We start from the raw sequence: 17,256 nt of genomic DNA on the forward strand, positions 1-17,256 counted from the left end.
TTTTTATTGACTTATTTGTAAGTTCCTGCAAAGACGCTGGAAAAGTTGAATGTCCAGGTGAGGCATTTGGATGGACTGCAGACTATCACCTCATGTGTTTACCCCTCCGCTCTGCACTTTTTGCAGTTAGAGATACATGTGGATTTGTTATATCATGTACTTGGCTACATGTGGCGCATATCTGTGATTATATTGATTTCCAAAATCATATAACAAATCGTTAAGAGCTAATCCATGACTTGGATGTGCACGCTGACCTTATTGAAACTATTTATTTTGTGATTTATGCATCTGCCTTTTTTTCTTCCCTCCACCATCGCTGTGATATCGAATCGAAATGTTTTGGAAAAGTCAAGAGTGTTACATTAATCTCTGTACATACAAGCTTTTGTGAAATAATAGTGTCACAAAGCCATTTGTCAACACCTCTCCTATCATTTATCATCTTCCTGTAACAAGCCATCTTCCGCTCGCTTCCGGTAATGTGTACCGTACTTTAGTTGTCAGTTTTGGAGTAAAAAATTTAAATGATAATTTTTGTCTATTTAAAACTGTAAATCATGGTCATTTAAAGAGGACATGTCCGTTTTAATTGTTGCATTCCTCATTCTACACGGTGTTGTTCCTCCTTTATTCCTAAATCCAGTTCTACTTCGTCAAGACATGTAGAAAGAGATTTCAGAAATTGTTGCTTTTACTCAAACCACACCCAAGAAATATTAGATTTTTTTTAATCTTCACTTTTTACATTGACACGTTCTAGTCACTTTCACTGAAAATGTTTTGCTAGTGTTCTATTTTTTTTTTTCCTTTTGGGGGAAGGGGTTTTGAGGGAGGAGAAAGGGAGTGGTTGTTTTATTGATTGGACTGACTCCATGTGGTCATCCGCCAGTGGGTTGGTGCCGTAGCTTTTCTTCTAGGTGATCATATATTACTGATATATATTTCACCACCTATAATAATCTCCTCCACAGTTTCCTTAGTTTACTACCTTAAATACATTTCTCCTTGTATTTTAAATCTTAGTCTCCTGAACATTGTTTTTTTTGAGTATCCATCCCCAATGCAGAATGTCATCAATATTTCATATTAAATGGATTAAATGTTTGGGAGGTTTTGTGCCCCTCCAGTTGAGAGAGAATATAAAAAACACAGCAAAAGTACACATTAAAAAAACAGCAGAAAAAGTATTCGAATTGTGCAGGGAGAAGGCTTGCATGGGGCGCAGTCACACTGGTACATGTGGTGCACAATGTTACAGCCTGTTAGTGACGCCCATGCTATTAGGCGGTTGCCCAGCCCTATATAAGTGCACCCCACAGGGACAGACACCTTAGTTTATTAAGCCAACATAGATGGGCTTGCTATATTATTTTCAATGTGTCTTTCACTGTCTTTTTAAACCTTTTTTAATTTATTTTTATTTAGTAATTGAGTTCTGCACATTTTCGTATAATTATTTTTATATGTTTTGTGTGTAGAACCTTACATTGAGCTATAGGATATCTATGTACAGTGCCTACAAGTAGTATTCAACCCCCTGCAGATTTAGCTGGTTTGATAAGATGCAAATAAGTTAGAGCCTTCAAACTGCAAACGAGAGTAGGTTTTATGAGCAGAAGCATAAATCTTACAAACCAAAAAGTTATGTTGCTCAGTTGAATTTTATTAAATTTTAAACATAAAAGTGTGGGTCAATTATTATACAACCCCTATGTTTAATATTTTGTGGAATAACCCTTGTTTGCAATTACAGCTAATAATCGTCTTTTATAAGACCTGATCAGGCCGGCACAGGTCTGTGGAGTTATCTTGGCCCACTCCTCCATGCAGATCTTCTCCAAGTTATCTAGGTTCTTTGGGTGTCTCATGTGGACTTTATTCTTGAGCTCCTTCCACAAGTTTTCAATTGGGTTAAGGTCAGGAGACTGACTAGGCCACTCCAACACCTTGACTTTTTCCCTCTTGAACCAGGCCTTGGTTTTCTTGGCTGTGTGCTTTGGGTCGTTGTCTTGTTGGAAGATGAAATTACGACCCATCTTAAGATCCTTGATGGAGGAGCGGAGGTTCTTGGCCAAAATCTCCAGGTAGGCCGTGCTATCCATCTTCCCATGGATGCGGACCAGATGGCCAGGCCCCTTGGCAGAGAAACAGCCCCACAGCATGATGCTGCCACCACCATGCTTGACTGTAGGGATGGTATTCTTGGGGTCGTATGCAGTGCCATCCAGTCTCCAAACGTCACGTGTGTGGTTGGCACCAAAGATCTCGATCTTGGTCTCATCAGACCATAGAACCTTGAACCAGTCTGTCTCAGAGTCCTCCAAGTGATCATGAGCAAACTGTAGACGAGCCTTGACATGACGCTTTGAAAGTAAAGGTACCTTACGGGCTCGTCTGGAACGGAGACCATTGCGGTGGAGTACTTTACTTATGGTATTGACTGAAACCAATGTCCCCACTGCCATGAGATCTTCCCGGAGCTCCTTCCTTGTTGTCCTTGGGTTAGCCTTGACTCTTCGGACAAGCCTGGCCTCGGCACGGGAGGACACTTTCAAAGGCTGTTCTGGCCGTGGAAGGCTAACAGTAGTTCCATAAGCCTTCCACTTACGGATGATGCTCCCAACAGTGGAGACAGGTAGGCCCAACTCCTTGGAAAGGGTTTTGTACCCCTTGCCAGCCTTGTGACCCTCCACGATCTTGTCTCTGATGGCTTTGGAATGCTCCTTTGTCTTTCCCATGTTGACCATGTCTGAGTGCTGTTCACAAGTTTGGGGAGGGTCTTAAATAGTCAGAAAAGGCTGGCAAAAGAGATCTTTAATCCACACATGTGAAGCTCATTATTCTTGGTGCCTGAACTACTTCTTAATACTTTTGGGGGACCAAACAGAATTCTTGTGGTTTGAGGGGTTGAATAATAAATGACACTCTGAATTAACTTTTAACGTTTTAAAAAAAAAAAAAAAAAATTTGCTGCAGTGCATTTCCCACTTCCAGGCTGATCTACAGTACAAATGTCACAATGCCAAGTTAATTCCGCATGTGTCAACCAGCTAAATCTGCAGGGGGTTGAATACTACTTGTAGGCACTGTAGGTTTTATTTTCATATGGATCTGGAAAATTGCCCTTGTTCTCTAGCACATAGGATAAGTTTAGGTTTTGTGCACGAGGACTTGGGTCTAAGGAATAATGTTTCTCATTGTGAAGAGTAACAAGCCAAGCCTGGCATGTCAGAGTGAGGAGACGTATAAGCCTTGCATGCTCCTCTGGGAAATTAAATATGCAAATTCTCTTCGGAGAGGAAGAGGACTAGAACTGTAGCGCCACCTATTGGAAGCAGCAATGCTAAAAATCAATATTGACTCTTTAACGAGCTTTGCAATATGACTTGGGATAAAAGCCAAACCAGAATCTCAATTTGTAGACATGGTGATTTGGGGTATTGCCCCTCATCAGTGCATTGTATGAGAATTGATTTAGCTAGGTGAGAAACTTTGGACTTGGGTCTAAGAGCTAATGTTTCTACTTGTGGAGAGTGACATGTCAGGCCTGACAGAGGAGCATGCATGGCTTCAAAGTCTGCTCACTCGGATATGCCAGCCAGGCTTGACTTGTCACACTCCACAAGGAGAAATGTGGCTCTTAGACCCAAGTCCAAAGTTTCTCACCTAGCTAAATCAATTCTCATACTTTGCACTGATGAGGGGCAATACCCCCATAAACACAGTGTCTGCAAATTGAGATTCTGATTTGGCTTTTATCCTAAGTCATGTGATAAGGCTTGTTAAAGGGTCGATATTGATTTTTAGTATTGCTGCTTCCAATAAGTGGCTCAGAGTTCTAGTCCCCTACCTCTCTGAAGAGACAGTTTGCGCAAGGACTGAAAATACATTTGTGTGACTGTGTACTAATAATGATAGTCGAATACGGCACACAATCAAGTGTGGTTTTATTTGAATTAAATAATAGTGTATAATATAAACATGATGTTTCTGTCTGTATGACCTTTAGAATATACACTAGAAAATCATCAAGCAATTTTGTAACACTAGAGTGAAATAAAGGGGATCCGGCTGATCAAAAAAATCAAATAGCTGCCTAACTGTTCCTGGTATAGGAATTATGTGTCCAAGCAAAAAAATAAGCGGTATGTCTCTAGTGTGACTGGTTCTCTCTTCAGTCCCAGGGCTCCATTTGGTGTGCGCTACAGCTTTGGCGTATGGCGACCTGTGCCGCTCTATTGACCGCTTTTTTTTCTATGCTTGGACGCATAATCCCTATACCAGGACCAGATAGGCAGCTATTTGATTTCTGGATCAGCCGGATCCCCTTTAGTCAGTAAGCCAAACCTCCGACTCCTCAATTTCCATGACTCCGACTCCAACTCCGAGACTCCCTCATACACGGCTCATGTTTAAGTGATAAATTTACTGCAGCACAGATTCATCTCCGCTAAAAGTCTAGACCCTTAGATCAGGAACAGAACAGACATTTCTAGGACATTTCATAACTTTCCCAAATTTTCATGAAAAAATATTCCCCACAAACTGCATTGAACTACTGTACCCAATTTATTATATATTTTAGGAGTTGGAGTCTGTCCATTTTATCCCGACTCCACCAAAATGGACACCGACTCCGACTCCACAGCCCTGTGAAGGTCATACAGACTGAAACGTCATGGTTATATTTTACACTATTCTTTAATTCAAATAAAACCGCACTTGATTGAGTGCTGGATTACACGATCATTTGTACTATAAGGGTTGGGACCCTACCGTGCACCAACGATACGAGGAGTGCCGTTCTTCTATGATGTGTGCTAATGGCATCAGTATGGTTTTGGAGGTATTACAGTAAATGCACACAGTACGTATATTCCATATGGGTTTGGGAGCTAAGAATCTGCAACTTAATACATTAATGGCCAATTGGTTTGATATTTTAATACTTTTTGTCTGTTGTTCAAATTGATGTACATTTTGGATTTTGAAATCTGCAGCATGTCCATTGTTTCTCCAGACTGTCATAGTGGATTTTCCTCTTTGCAATACATCTGGCGAAATCTGCTGCATATCCATATTGTGGATACACTGTGGAATATCAGCATCAGATTCTGTGTGCAGGTAGCCTTTTAGAATTCTTGTTAACTGGTGGCTGGTTTACCAAAAAGTATTTGGAAAAGAGTGAATTTACATGCGACAGAATGAAGTGAATCTGTCAGCAGGTGTTTGCTATTTAATCGGAAAGCAAAATAACATAGAGCAAGTGAGCCTGATTCCGAAAATCTCTCTCTTACTGGACTGTGTTGGTTTCAAAACAATCAGTGTTTTATCAGCAGGAGATTATCACCAGAGGTCTAGGTCTCTAATGGAGACCAGTCCAGCTAATCTGAGTAATCCCACCCCCACCACTGATTGGCTGCTTGCTGCCAATTAGAGGTGTGGGCGGGGTTATACACAGCCCAAAACTTTTATCCTTGCTATGTCTACAACAGATAAAACAGGGATTTTATCAAAACTACACCAAGCAGTCCAGTAAGTGGCACATTGTTGGAATCAGGCTCTCTTGCTCTATAGTATGCTGCTCTCAGATTAAATATCTAAAACCTGCTGACAGATTCCCTTTAATTGCAATATTTTTGTGAGTCTTCCGCTATTGTCTATAGACTCATCTGCAGGAGAAGTCGACATGCTGTGCATTTTAAATCCATGGTGTACGTTGATTACGCTGTGGATATTTTTCACAACATATGCAATGAGCGTTCTTAATGTAATGCATTGTGGTGATGCTATAAATCGCCTTGGATATTCAATCTGGGGAATCTACTTTCTTACTACAGGTGATTGTAGTCTTAATATTTCTCTAGAGAACAATTAATGAGTGAATGAATAATCCTGTAATTTTCTATTTTTGTCAGTGTTTGGCAACCAGTGGGATATATTTTGAAAAACTGAGCTTGTTTCTTGAAGAAGACCTCATTATTTATAATTGTTGTTCCCGCCATGGTTCTGGCTTTGTTATAAACGAGCTGACACTTGTGTGAACAGATCCTGATTAGCTGGTACATTTACAAGGTTTGGAAATGTTAGTAAATCCAATAGTAAAAGAGGAGTAAAATACATTTGCGCAAATGGGATAATTAGATCTTGCTGACACAACTCTTAAAGGTGTTTCCTTGTGGTTTACGGTGTTATAGCAAAGGGTTAATCTTAAAAATCTATTTTTAAATACTTCTTTTCTTGGCAAGTGAATCTTGTACTTAAAGAGAAAAGGTCTATTTAATTATAATTCAGAGAATATAAGGGAAGAGAAGAGCGGATGAAAGCATTTAATTGCACGGCACAATTCAGACATTTATACTTTGCCAAACCGTTTCGTTTCCAAAATCTGTCATTACTGCGCAACTGGAATTCTAAATATAAGACGTCTTGAAATACAGTTTTAGGAATAACTGCTGGATTTATGGTGGTGCTGCCCTGTTGGTTGCTCTGATGTCTTGATTCCCAGCTGTCTCTATTTAATACGGCACTTGGTTAGTGCCAGCAGCTTCACGAGGGTCTGTGTCATGTAACGTAACCTCCTCCGACTGCACTGAATGTCCTCCGTATCTCTCCACTTGTAAGTCATACTCCTGAGCGGAAACCGATCCTGCTATTGTCACATGTAAAGGTTTCCTTAAAGTGACCACTATATGCTGCATCCACTTTTTAATCTCTAGTTAAGGCACCAATTTCTAGTCTCCCTCCCCAGTGCAGACATGCCAATCAACTGATGCATTTTTGCATTAATCTTACTATCTGTCACATATAGACAGTAATGTTAAAAAAAATAGCAGGGTTAAATCCTAGTACTGCAGTCTTGATTAGATGCACATGACTAGGTCTCAGTCTGCTGAATGAAGCCACAGAGGGTGCTGAAGCTGGTGAGTGTCCAGCCAAAATGTTAGCTGTAGCTCTGAGACAGACATTCCAGAGTCTCTCTGAATGGAGACTGCATAGGTCAGCTAGAAAAGCTAAGCAGTCTTTGTATTAGAGCTGCAGAGAAACATGTGAAAGCTGCAGCCTGTTCAGTGTGAACTGTGCATGGAGTTGAATACTTCTGTTTTGCGCTGGAGGCTGCTGGAGCTCAGGCTGAAGTTGATATAGAGATTAGTGCCTCTTCTGTGCATGAAGGTTTGCTCCTGGAGAAAGTACTGTAATCTGTTCGGGTGAGCCTTCACTGACATATACAGGTGCATCTCACTAAATTAGAATATCATCAAAAAGTTAATTTATTTCAGTTCTTCAATACGAAAAGTGAAACTCATATTATATAGAATCATTACACACAGAGTGATCTACTTCAAGGTTATTTCTGTTAATGTTGATGATTATGGCTTACAGCCAATGAAAACACAAAAGTCATTATCTCAGTAAATTAGAATACTTTATATCAGCTTGAAAGATGTTTTTAAAATCCGAAATGTTGTCTTACTGAAATGTATGTTCAGTAAATGCCCTCAATACTTGGTCGGGCTCCTTTTGCATCAATTACTGCATCAATGCGGCAATGTGGCATGGAGGCGATCAGCCTGTGGCACTGCTGAGGTGTTATGGAAGCCCAGGTGGCTTTGATAGCAGCCTTCAGCTCGTCTGCATTGTTGGGTCTGGTGTCTCTCATCTTCCTCTTGACAATACCCCATAGATTCTCTACATTGTACAACTTTGTATCTACACCAAAATGGTATCAATAAAAAACATCAGCTTGACGCGCAAAAAATAATCCCTCACCCGGCCCCAGATCCCAAAAAATGGAGACGCTACAGGTCTCGGAAAATGGGGACTTTTTTTTTTGTTTTACAAACTTTTGGATTTTTTCCCCACAACTTAAATAAATAAGAACCTATACATGTCTGGCATCTGTGAACTCGTAATGACCTGGAGAATCATAATGGTAGGTCAGTTTTAGCATTTAGTGAACATGGTAAAAAAAAAATTGTTGAAATGCACTTTTTTTTGCAATTTCACCACACTTGAAATTTTTTCCAGTACATTGTATGGTGTCATTCAAAAGTACAAGTCGCCCAGCAAAAAATCAAGCCCTCATGTAAATAAAAAAGTTATGGCGCTGGGAAGAAGGGGAGCAAAAAACAAAAGCAGAAAAACCCAAGGTGGTGAAGGGGTTAAACAGGAATATCCTCATTACTAAAGTCCCATCATCCCATACCAGCACCCTCGTGTGTGCAGCATTAGCAATTCATGCTGCTTCAGAACTGCTTTAATTTGGATCTAGGTGACTGCCTTTTCTAGAGTAATCTATAAAGTTCTCGTCTTGTGACTTTTTGATGTTCAGATACTTGGCGCATGAATTTTTAAGACGTCTGTCTCCACATTGTGTCGGCACCATGTATTTTTAATGTTCGCTTCCATTGTGGAAAGTCTTTCCCTGCGCTCTGCGTTTAATTTTTAATCTGCCAATGAGCTTGATAGATTAATAGGGAAGATGTCGGCGGCCTCTGAACGAGGATCTGCAGAATAGGTTAATGTTGGTTAGCTTGTAATTACAGTGGAGGGAGAAGCCTGCAGATATAATAACAGTAATATTACCGTGCTCTTCTACATTCCAGGGAAATGGCCTCCGCACTCACATTTTTCTAGAGTAGTTGTGGCTCAGGAATGTGTGTAGGTGTCTTGGTACAAAAAGGGTTTATTTTCATTAGCGCTGACAGGTAAAACTACTTAAAGTCTTAACTTAAAAGAGCAACAGCTTTGTGTGAGACGACGGCTGCGATTCACAGAAACGAGAACCTGTGTAGGACACACAGACTGTAGCATTGCTGAAAAACTCAACTATGTGATTAGACAACTGATAGCAGACTAATCCCGGACCCCCTTTCCCCCCCACAATCAACCTGTATGTACAGCTTAGCCTAAAGGCTCATTCACACCTCTTAGGAGTGCTTCCCATTTTTTTCATGGATAAGTACGAGTGCTATCCTAATCAATGGGGCTTTCAACACGCCTGATTTTTTTCTTCCTGGGACCAAGTGGTCTATGCAAAATTGCGGAGACATGTCTGATATTGATCCGAGTGTCTGATCAAAATCGGCAATGCAAGTCTTAGGCTGTGTTCACACGTTGCTTTTTTGCTGCCTTTTTTTCTGCAGGCGAAACCTTCATTTTTTGCTGTTTTTTTTCAGGATCCCAAAGTTCAACTTTGCTTCCACCACAGAAGCATAAGTCACCAATCCAAGACAAATGTAAAAACCTAAAACCGTTCTTTGAAGAAAAAAAAAGGCAATTTGATCAAATTATTCAGTGGAAAAAGATTTAGTGACTATTCTGAACAAAAAAGTTCATGAAAAAATACACAATTGCAAATGAAACAACAGGGGGAGGTGAATTTGTCAGGAATAGTTTAACTAAGACATTGACAGAGCATTGAGTTTGTAGGACACTGTTTACTTTCACACTTTGGTCGGCCTCTGAGATGACCAATATTGTTCAATTTCATACCTTGGTCGGTCACTGTTTACTTTTCACACATCACTAATTTAATTAAACTATAGTAATCCTAATTAAATTGTACTAATCCTAAACTGCAATTCTCAGGTCAGGATACCAAAACATTATGGTTTAAACTTGGGAAAATGACAAAAATGAATGGGTTTCACATACTGCTGTACCTGCTTTTTTTTCCACTAAAAACAAGTGACATGCTGTAGTTTTCAAAAACGCAGCAGTTTTCCAATTTGATCAGGAAAAAAACCAAAGGTGTGTGCATGAGATTTCTGAAATATCATAGCTTTTTCTGGTACTGTAAAACGCAGCTTAAAATTTGCATAAAAAAGCAGCAAAAAGGCAACGTGTGAGCATAGCCTTAGTCAGTGAAAAAAATCTGACAGCCTTCAGATGGCGTCTTGTGTGCTGTCCGTTTTTCACTGACCGTTCGGAGAAACTGGAGAAACTATTTTTAGTTTATACCTGACACATCTGCAGGTTCCTCTCAGCTTCAGATTCCGTCTCACAGGCAGACAGGATTACAATATTGTTACAATACAGTGAGCTGCAAAAAATGTGATTGCAAGGAGACAAAGTTCAGTTCTCCTGTTCTGTGTTAGTTACTTGTTTCACACTGGTAACTCCCCTTTTATTTAAAATAAGCTTTGGATGCAGAGTTATCTTCCGGGCAGCGTCCACCTCATAGCCTGGAAGAGGTAATTTACATAGTGATAAGTGATGATCTATGAACAGGACATCTGATATGAGACGTACAGGTAGGACTTTTTTCAGCAGTCTATAACTTGTATGCCCATATTAGTTTAGATATACACATGGTCAAAATTGTTGGTACCTCTCGTTTAATGAAAGAAAAACCCACAATGGTCACAGAAATAACTTGAATCTGACAAAAGTAATAATAAATTAAAAATCTAAGAAAATGAACAAATGAAAGTCAGACATTGCTTTTCTGCTTCCACAGAATTTAAAAAAAAAAATTAAACTCCTGAAATAGGCCTGGACAGAAATGATGGTTCTAATTAACTTAATATTTTGTTGAACAACCTTTTGAGGCAATCACTGCAATCAAACCATTCCTGTAACTGTCAATGAGACTTCTGCACCTCTCGACAGGTATTTTTGCCCACTCCTCATGAGCAAACTGCTCCAGTTGTCTCGTGTTTGAAGGTTGCCTTTTCCTGACGCCATGTTTCAGCTCTTTCCAAAGATGCTCAATATGATTTAGGTCAGGGCTCATAGAAGGCCACTTCAGAATAGTCCAATGTTTTCTTCTTAGCCATTCTTGGGTGTTTTTAGCTGTGTGTTTTGGGTCATTATCCTGTTGCAAGACCCATGACCTGCGACTGAGACCAAGCTTTCTGACACTGGGCAGCACATTTTTCTCTAGAATTCCTTGATAGTCTTGAGATTTCATTGCACCCTGCACAGATTCAAGACACCCTGTGTCAGATGCAGCAAAGCAGCCCCAGAACATAAGAGCCTCCTCCATGTTTCACAGTCGGGACAGTGTTCTTTTCTTGATATTCTTCATTTTTCCATCTGTGAACATAGAGCTGATGTGCCTTGCCAAAAACGTCCATTTTTGTCTCATCTGTCCATAGGATATTCTCCCAGAAGCTTTGTGGCTTGTCATCATGTAGTTTGGCAAATTCCAGTCTGGCTTTTTTATGATTTTTTTTTCAACAATGGTGTTCTCCTTGGTCGTCTCCCATGAAGTCCACTTTGGATCAAACAACAATGGATGGTGCGATCTGATACTGATGTTCCTTGAGCTTGAAATTCACCTTTAATCTGTTTAGAAGTTTTCCTGGGCTCTTTTGTTACCATTCGTATCATCCGTCTCTTTGATTTGTCATCAGTTTTCCTCCTGCGGCCACGTCCAGGGAGGTTGGCTACAGTCCCAGGGATCTTAAATTTCTGAATACTATGTGCAACTGTAGTCACAGGAACATCAAGCTGCTTGGAGATGGTCTTATAATCTTTACCTTTAACATGCTTGTCTCTAATTTTCTTTCTAATCTCCTGAGACAACTCTTTCCTTTGCTTCCTCTGTTGAGTGTGGTACACACCATGTCACCAAACAGCACAGTGAGTATCTGTAGCCCTATATACAGGCCCACTGACTGATTACAAGATTGTAGACACCTGTGATGCTAATTAGTGGACACAACTTGATTTAACATGTCCCTTTTGTCACATTATTTTCAGGGGTACCATCATTTCTGCCCAGGCCTATTTCATGAGTTTAATTTTTTTTTAAATTCTGTGGAAGCAGAAAAGCAATGTCTGACTTTCATTTGTTCATTTTCATCGATTTTTAATTTATTATTACTTTTGTCTGATTCAAGTTATTTCTGTGACCATTGTGTGTTTTTCTTTCATTAAACGAGGGGTACCAACAATTTTGACCACGTGTGTAGGTCAAATGTGCCGACACATTCCCTTAAAATGCCTGCAAAACGCTGTCGTGATCCGGCTGTAAACTCTGCTCTAGTATGCATTCTATAAACTGTTCCTGTTTAATCTCATGGTCATGTATATTTTCTTTCTTTTTTCAGACTGTACACGCACAGAAGCCTCAGTTTTTATCGCTGCACTGTCAAGAGGTTGGTGGAAAGAACTATGAAGCTTCTATGGCTCATGTCGACAAGTTGGTCAAGTAAGTATATAAACTTGAAGGTTTATTTTCTTTTTAATGTTTATTTGATTCCTAAATGCAATTTTAAGCAACTTTATAAACAGGATTCATTAAGTGTATACAATTTTGCTAGAAATTTGCAGATCGATTTTCGTGACTTCGGTCCAGGTCACTGGCACTGGCACCTGGTAGCTAGAAAGAAGGCGTCCCCATAATGGCATTTCATTTGTCAGGAGTAAAAAAGCCTTTACTTTCACACAAATTGTAAGGCTCGTTTTGAGTTTGCCAAAAGGCACGTGGCACACTCCCCAAATGTATTGAGAATAACGCAGTGGTCAGATGAGACCAAAATTTAACTTTTTGGCCACCAAGATGAATGTTATGTCTCTCGCCAAGCCAACACAGCTCATCATCCCAAGAACACCATCCCCACAGTGAAACATGGTGGTGGCCGCATCATGCTGTGGGGTTGTTTTTCAGCAGCATGATCAGGGATAATGGTCTAAGTCAAGGGGAAGAAGGATGGTGCAAAATACAGGGATATTCTTGAGCAAAACCAGTTTGTCTGTCAGTGATTTGAGACTGGGACGGAGGTTCATCTTTTAACAAGACAATGACCCAAAACATACTGCTAAATTAACACTTGAGTGGTTTAAGGGGAAACGTGTAAATGTTTTGGAGTGGCCTAGTCAAAGCCCATACCTTAATCTGTGGTCAGACTTGAAGATTGGTTATCCAAAGTGACTTGCTGCTGTAATTGCTGCAAAAGAAGGCTCTAGATTACCAAGTACTGACTGTAAACGGGTGATTAGTTATGCACACTGAATTTTTCAGCTATTTGGTCTTATTTGTTTGCTTCACAACAAAAAGAAAACCTAATGTTCAGTTGTAGGCATGTTCTTTACATGAACTGATGCAAACACTCAAAAAAAAAAAAAAAAAACTAAACAAAAAAGTGAAATTCCAGGTTGTGCGGTAGCAAAACACTGAAAATGCCAAGGGGGTGAATAGTTTCGTACCAGGGCTGCTGAGGTAAGAGGCTGCTCACACTGCTGTCCACCTTGTCTATCTAATATAATGCTTGTAACATCCCTGGCGGCATGCTGGGCATGGCTTACCACCTCCCACCATGCAAGACCGCCATCTTACCTATCAATCCAGGCTGCACACTTTGCTCCAGTACCTGCTGTGTCTCTTGTCTGATTGCTTAGGGCGACGGCACGGCTACTGCTTGATTCTTATAGTTACTGTGTGCGTACTCCTAATGCCTCCCCAGCCTATTGCTGTGAGTCACTGGATACTTAAACCCCCTCCACCCAGTAGGGGGTGCCTGAGCAACACTTTCATTCAGTGTGTTCTGTGCAACTGAGTTGCCAGGTCCTGTCCTGTATCTTGTCTGTTTCCGCCCCTGGGGGCTGTATACCCAGGCCTGTTACCAGTATCTGTGACTTCTAGTCTGTCTCCGCCACCCTGGAGGCTGAGTTCCCAGGCTTTTTCCTGTATCTGATTCCTGGTTCAGTTCCTGTCTGAACTGTGTCCTAGCCCGTTACTTGTTTCTCTGTATGTCCAAACCTTCCCTTTTCCTGCAGTGCCTGAACCTGCACCTAACTCCAACTCGTTGTCTCTGAACTTCTGTTTGTGAGTTTTGTGTACACTCACTACTTCATTGTAAGTACCTTGTGTGAATCTGGTTCTGCTTGTTCACCGCACCTGCGGTTTTGCTCTGCCCTGCTTGTTCACCGCACCTGCGGTTTTGCTCTGCTCTGCTTGTTCACTGCTCTGGCGGTTTCGCTCTGCTCTGCTTGTTCAACGCACCTGCGGTTTTGCTCTGCTCAGCCTGTTCACCGCACCTGCGGTTTTGCTCTGCTCTGCTTGTAAACCGCACCTGCGGGTTTTGCTCTGCTCAGCTTGTCTACCGCATCTGTGGGTTTTGCTCTGCTTTGCTTGTCTACCGCATCTGCGGGTTTTGCTCTGCTTTGCTTGTCTGCCGCATCTGCGGGTTTTGCTCTGCTCTGCTTGTTCACCGCACCTGCGGGTTTAGCTCTGCTCTGCTTGTTTACCTCACCTGCGGGTTTTGCTCTGCTTGTTTACCGCACCTGCGGGTTTTGCTCTGCTCTGCTTGTCTACCGCACCTGCGGGTTTTGCTCTGCTCTGCTTGTCTAATGCACCTGCGGGTTTTGCTCTGCTCTGCTTGTCTAATGCACCTGCGGGTTTTGCTCTGCTCTGCTTGTCTACCGCACCTGCGGGTTTTGCTCTGCTCTGCTTGTCTACCGCACCTGCGGGTTTTGCTCTGCTCTGCTTGTCTACCGCACCTGCGGGTTTTGCTCTGCTCTGCTTGTCTACCGCACCTGCGTCTCCATTCCTGTGTCCCAGTCTGTACTGGTTCCTATCCTGCCTGTGTTCCTACCTGCCAGTACCCGCCTGTCTGCATGCCAGCCGTGCCTGCCAGTGCCCACCTGTCTGCATGCCAGCCGTGCCTGCCAATACTCACCTGTCTGCATACCAGCCGTGCCTGCCAATACTCACCTGTCTGCGTACCAGCCGTGCCTGCCAGTACCCACCTGTCTGTATGCCAGCCTAACCTGCCTGTTCCTGCTTTCCCCGGTGTGGGTCAACAGCTGTGACTGGGGTCTGACCTGGAGTAGCACCTGGCCCCTCTGCTCGGTTCCTCCCTGGTTCACGGAGTCGACTGAGCCGCCGTGTGATCTTTTGTCGACCGAGTTGATACTTAGTTACGCCCCTCCAGGCACTCCTCGGTTCATGGTCCAGTGGGATCACTAATCATGCTCACGCCAGTCAGTCCGGGCGTGTGCGTAACAATACTGAAGATACCAGGGGTGCTGAGGTAAGAAGGATCTGCTCACACTGCTGTCCATCCTGTCTGTCTAACTTGATACTGGATATACCAGGGGTTCTGACGTAAGAAGGATCTGCTCACACTGCTGTCCACCATGTCTATCTAAATGCAGAGCAGCTGAATTGATCGGGAGATAATCTACACCATGTACTGTTAAGTTATCTCCCGATCAAAGCAGCAGAGCTTCCTACTGCACATGCTCATAAGCAGCCGTCCTAGTAACATCCTAGGAAATATTTCTGTTCGTGTAACATAACGTATATTAAGGTGATTGCCTTCCTAGACAAAACAAGTATGAGGTGGTAATTTTAAATTATTTAGGAATTTATTCATGAGGACATTTTCTTTTATTTTCTATTCTCTGAAAACAACTTTAATATAATCTGTCACTGTCCAACCTATTAAATCTCTCTAAATTGGTTCACAAAGAAAGTGGATCAGTTTTTCTTGGCGACCAGATTCTTAAATGATAGAAATAACTTCTGAAGAAGCGCTGGAACTCGATTGATTCCTTTACACGGCTCCAATGTTCAGTTACAAAAAGTTTAAATAACTCTCTTCCAATATGGGTTTGAAAGTTGAAGAACTTTTTATTCCCAAAAAATTAAAGTTGCCTTTTTGACCCATGTTACCGTCTGTTCTCACACATCTCATAATGCACAGTGGGGTTTTGTTTTTTACTAACTGGAATGTTCCCCTGGTTGTTGTTTTTAAAAGTAAAAAAAAAAATCTAAGCTTCCGCTCCTTGCTTACTTTATCGTTGATCAAATTTGATTTTCTGTAAAATTGGCCTTCAACTATAGCTAGATAGCAATGCAAGATTAATGTGCAATTTGTAAAACAAATAATTTCAGCTGCTTCTTTCTTTATGACTGAGGAAAACCCTCTGTCAATGTGATGTTAATCAAGCAAATAAATATGTTCCATTTCCATTGCCTCCGGGATAGTCAGTGCTATGAAAGTTGGTAAACGCTGCCGTCTAGTGGTGATCGTCAAAATTTATTTTACACCCAAACAAACCATAGAAGCATATATTAAAAATTTAATTATTCTTTTAGTGTCAAATCGCTGCAGTACGTGTTGCTTTCTTAATGTATTCACCAATAGAAAATACATTCTATAGCTAATTTCACAATACAGGTTTTGTATTCAGAAACTGTTGTACGTACAGTACAGACCAAAAGTTTGGACACACCTTCTCATTTAAAGATTTTTCTGTATTTTCATGACTATGAAAATTGTACATTCACATTGAAGGCATCAAAACTATGAATTAACACATGTGGAATTATATACTTAACAAAAAAGTGTGAAACAACTGAAAATATGTCTTATATTCTAGGTTCTTCAAAGTAGCCACCTTTTGCTTTGATGACTGCTTTGCACACTCTTGGCATTCTCTTGATGAGCTTCAAGAGGTAGTCACCGGAAATGGTCTTCCAACAATCTTGAAGGAGTTCCCAGAGATGCTTAGCACTTGTTGGCCCTTTTGCCTTCACTCTGCGGTCCCGCTCACCCCAAACCATCTCGATTGGGTTCAGGTCTGGTGACTGTGGAGGCCAGGTCATCTGGCGTAGCACCCCATCACTCTCCTTCTTGGTCAAATAGTCCTTACACAGCCTGGAGGTGTGTTTGGGGTCGTTGTCCTGTTGAAAAATAAATGATGGTCCAACTAAACGCAAACTGGATGGAATAGCATGCCGCTGCAAGATGCTGTGGTAGCCATGCTGGTTCAGTATGCCTTCAATTTTGAATAAATCCCCAACACTGTCACCTGCAAAGCACCCCCACACCATCACACCTCCTCCTCCATGCTTCACGGTGGGAACCAGGCATGTAGTGTCCATGTAGAACCAGGCATGTGGTTTCCTAGCAGCTATTTTACCATGAAGGCCTGCTGCACAAAGTCTCCTCTTAACAGTTGTTGTTAAGAGATGTGTCTGCTGCTAGAACTCTGTGTGGCATTGACCTGGTCTCTAATCTGAGCTGCTGTTAACCTGCGATTTCTGAGTCTGGTGACTCGGATAAACTTATCCTCAGAAGCAGAGGTGACTCTTGGTCTTCCTTTCCTGGGGCCGTCCTCATGTGAGCCAGTTTCTTTGTAGCGCTTAAATGTTTTTGCAACCGCACTTGGGGACACTTTCAAAGTTTTCCCAATTTTTCGGACTGACTGACCTTCATTTCTTAAAGTAATAATGGCCACTCGTTTTTCTTTACTTAGAATTTGTATTATGGAAAGAAAAAAGCAGCTAACAGT

At 41.5% G+C, this 17,256-nt stretch overlaps 1 protein-coding gene across 3 annotated transcripts in view; it reads left to right on the forward strand.

The window, feature by feature from the left end:
• The window catches only part of INPP5A (inositol polyphosphate-5-phosphatase A), a 452,670-nt gene that overhangs the window by 144,835 nt on the left and 290,579 nt on the right, over positions 1–17,256 (forward strand). For all 3 annotated transcript variants that reach the window (XM_073685121.1, XM_073685120.1, XM_073685122.1), the window contains exon 3: positions 12,063–12,163. In XM_073685121.1, the coding sequence (XP_073541222.1) occupies positions 12,063–12,163 (101 nt within the window). The remainder of the gene's footprint in view (positions 1–12,062; positions 12,164–17,256) is intronic.

Source organism: Phyllobates terribilis, unplaced genomic scaffold (genome assembly GCF_046119375.1).
Source record: "Phyllobates terribilis strain yellow unplaced genomic scaffold, ASM4611937v1 Scaffold_5__5_contigs__length_657084704, whole genome shotgun sequence".
Classification (NCBI taxonomy): domain Eukaryota; kingdom Metazoa; phylum Chordata; class Amphibia; order Anura; family Dendrobatidae; genus Phyllobates; species Phyllobates terribilis.